Here is a 2,302-nt window from a genome sequence, read left to right as displayed (position 1 = left end):
TGCCAGATTTCAACAAAAGTGCTACCCCTAAACTTTCTCGTTCAATTTATCATAATAATATAATTGGGGAACTGAGACTTTTTAACCAACAAAATTAACTAACAATTCATGTTGGAAAATAGAAGAATACATAAAAAATAATACATGAATGAATGAAGGAGCACATGCATGATGAAAATAACATGAACCTATTTGAGGTGTGGGGTTAAATAAGATAAAATGTATGTGTTGGCCAAAGAGGTGATGAAGTGGTAGTGATTCTAAACTCTTATATCATTATTAACCTCAAAATGGTGATGGATGTAAAATTGTAAATATGTTGAAGATAAGAAGAAGAAGAAGAAATAGAGAAGGATAACAATAATGCAAGTAGGCAATCAAAAACAAAATGAAGGGTTTATGTGGTCCCCTCATGAAGGCAGAAAGGGGCAAAACAGCCAACAGCTAAATGGGTCATCACCACAGTACATAATAATATGTGTATGTATGTATGTATAGTTCAATTCATTCTGAATTCTGAAACTCTAAATACCCCACACCGCTCTCCATTCTCCAACCACCTCTTTTTCATTTGCGTAACCGTAAGCACAAGTTCACTATTTCACCCCAATTCACATGCAATTTCACTTTCTTTTCTACCCTTTTTGTCTTCTCATTTGGTTTCATCTTATTTCCATGCTTAATTGCTTGCTCTTACCTCTATAATAATAAGTTACCAACACAAACACAAAACTACTCCACCATGTGCCAACCCTGACACATTCCAACCCCACCCTCTCCCTCCTTCTTCATGACCCTCAACTAACTCTCTCTTCTATTCTATTTCATTCATTCATTCACCACCACCACTTCCATTCTCTCCTCGTTACTTTCATTCCCATGGTTACCGTCTATCCCCAACCATGCCCAGCTTCTCCTCTCTCTCTGGGTATCTATCTCTATCATTCTATATATGCATGTTTCTAGTTATATGCTTATACTATGTTGAATTTTTGTTCTTTTATTAGGTGTATTGCTCGACTATTCAACTCTCAATCCCACAATTCAAGCGGCTCCAACAGAGGAGATAGTACTACCAGCAGCGATACTGTGGCTGATGACAATCCTGTCGCAGGACCGGTGGAGTGTTACGCTTGCACGCAAGTAGGCGTGCCGGTGTTCCACTCCACCAGCTGCGACGGCTTTCACCAGCCACAATGGGAGGCTTGTGCGGGATCCTCCCTCGTTCCAATCCAGAACCGGTCCAAAAAGGCTCCGACTGTTCGGACAAGAATTCAGTCGGGGCCTTTCGGACAGGTTCTGGACCCGAGGAGCAAGCGTGTGCAAGTATGGAACCGGGCTCTATTGCTAGCGCGTGGAGTGGCGCTGGCAATTGACCCGTTGTTCTTCTACGCGCTCTCCATCGGGAGGGAAGGGTCGCCGTGCCTGTACATGGACGGAGGGCTGGCGGCGATGGTGACGGTGGCGCGGACGTGTGTGGACGCGGTGCATCTATTCCACGTGTGGCTGCAGTTCAAGGTGGCGTATGTTTCGAGGGAGTCGATGGTTGTCGGGTGCGGGAAGCTTGTATGGGACGCGCGTGCAATCGCGTCGCACTACCTGCGATCGATGAAGGGATTTTGGTTCGATGCCTTTGTAATTCTGCCAGTTCCGCAGGTTCGTTACGTTTTTCTTTTTCTTTTTCTGGCACCACCGCACCGAACAAACGCTACTCTTTCATGCTTCACTGGTTTTTTCTTTTGAACCACGTGTTGGTATCTTGGCTGCTACTGTTTTCTTTCATTAACCATGGAGAGTACACTTCACTGTAAATCCGATTTTCATTGTAGTAATTATTGCTAGCAATCATTCATGCATACTTCTATTGTCTCTCTGTTCCAAAATATATTCGTCCTTTTCCTACATTTATAACTTAATAATAGATGAAGCTTTGAAGGTAATAGTAAAAATTAGGAAATGTCCAGCGGCAGCAACTTTGTTAAATTCTTATAAGTATGTAATCAGTAAAGAAAAGTGAGTCATTGGATGAAATATCACACTAATCTCACACCATTAAAACCATCATTAATGACTATTTGATGGTTACAAGTCACAAAATTACTTCCCTCTAACATTTCTACTAAAAATTGGTAGATGATAATTTAATAAAATTTGTTAAATTATTTAATGGTTAATAAATATTAATTTTATAATTAGATGAAGTTTGCTCTTAGATGGAGAAGAAGTTGTTCGATCCAATGAGAAAAATTTTAATAATAATGAATAATAATTCTACTTTTAAGTGTATTTTAATAAAAATATT

General features: G+C 40.1%; 1 protein-coding gene across 1 annotated transcript in view; it reads left to right on the top strand.

Moving 5' to 3' along the window:
• The window catches only part of LOC107637319 (cyclic nucleotide-gated ion channel 2), a 6,614-nt gene continuing 4,848 nt past the window's right edge, over positions 537-2,302 (top strand). Inside the window, exons 1-2 of the mRNA XM_021122640.1 lie at positions 537-928; positions 1,008-1,656. Coding sequence (XP_020978299.1) covers positions 903-928; positions 1,008-1,656 — 675 coding nt within the window. The 5' untranslated portion in view covers positions 537-902. The remainder of the gene's footprint in view (positions 929-1,007; positions 1,657-2,302) is intronic.

Source organism: Arachis ipaensis, chromosome B04, assembly GCF_000816755.2.
Source record: "Arachis ipaensis cultivar K30076 chromosome B04, Araip1.1, whole genome shotgun sequence".
Taxonomy (NCBI): domain Eukaryota; kingdom Viridiplantae; phylum Streptophyta; class Magnoliopsida; order Fabales; family Fabaceae; genus Arachis; species Arachis ipaensis.
Note: the sequence above shows the minus strand (reverse complement) of the source record. Positions and strands in the feature narration are given on the sequence as shown.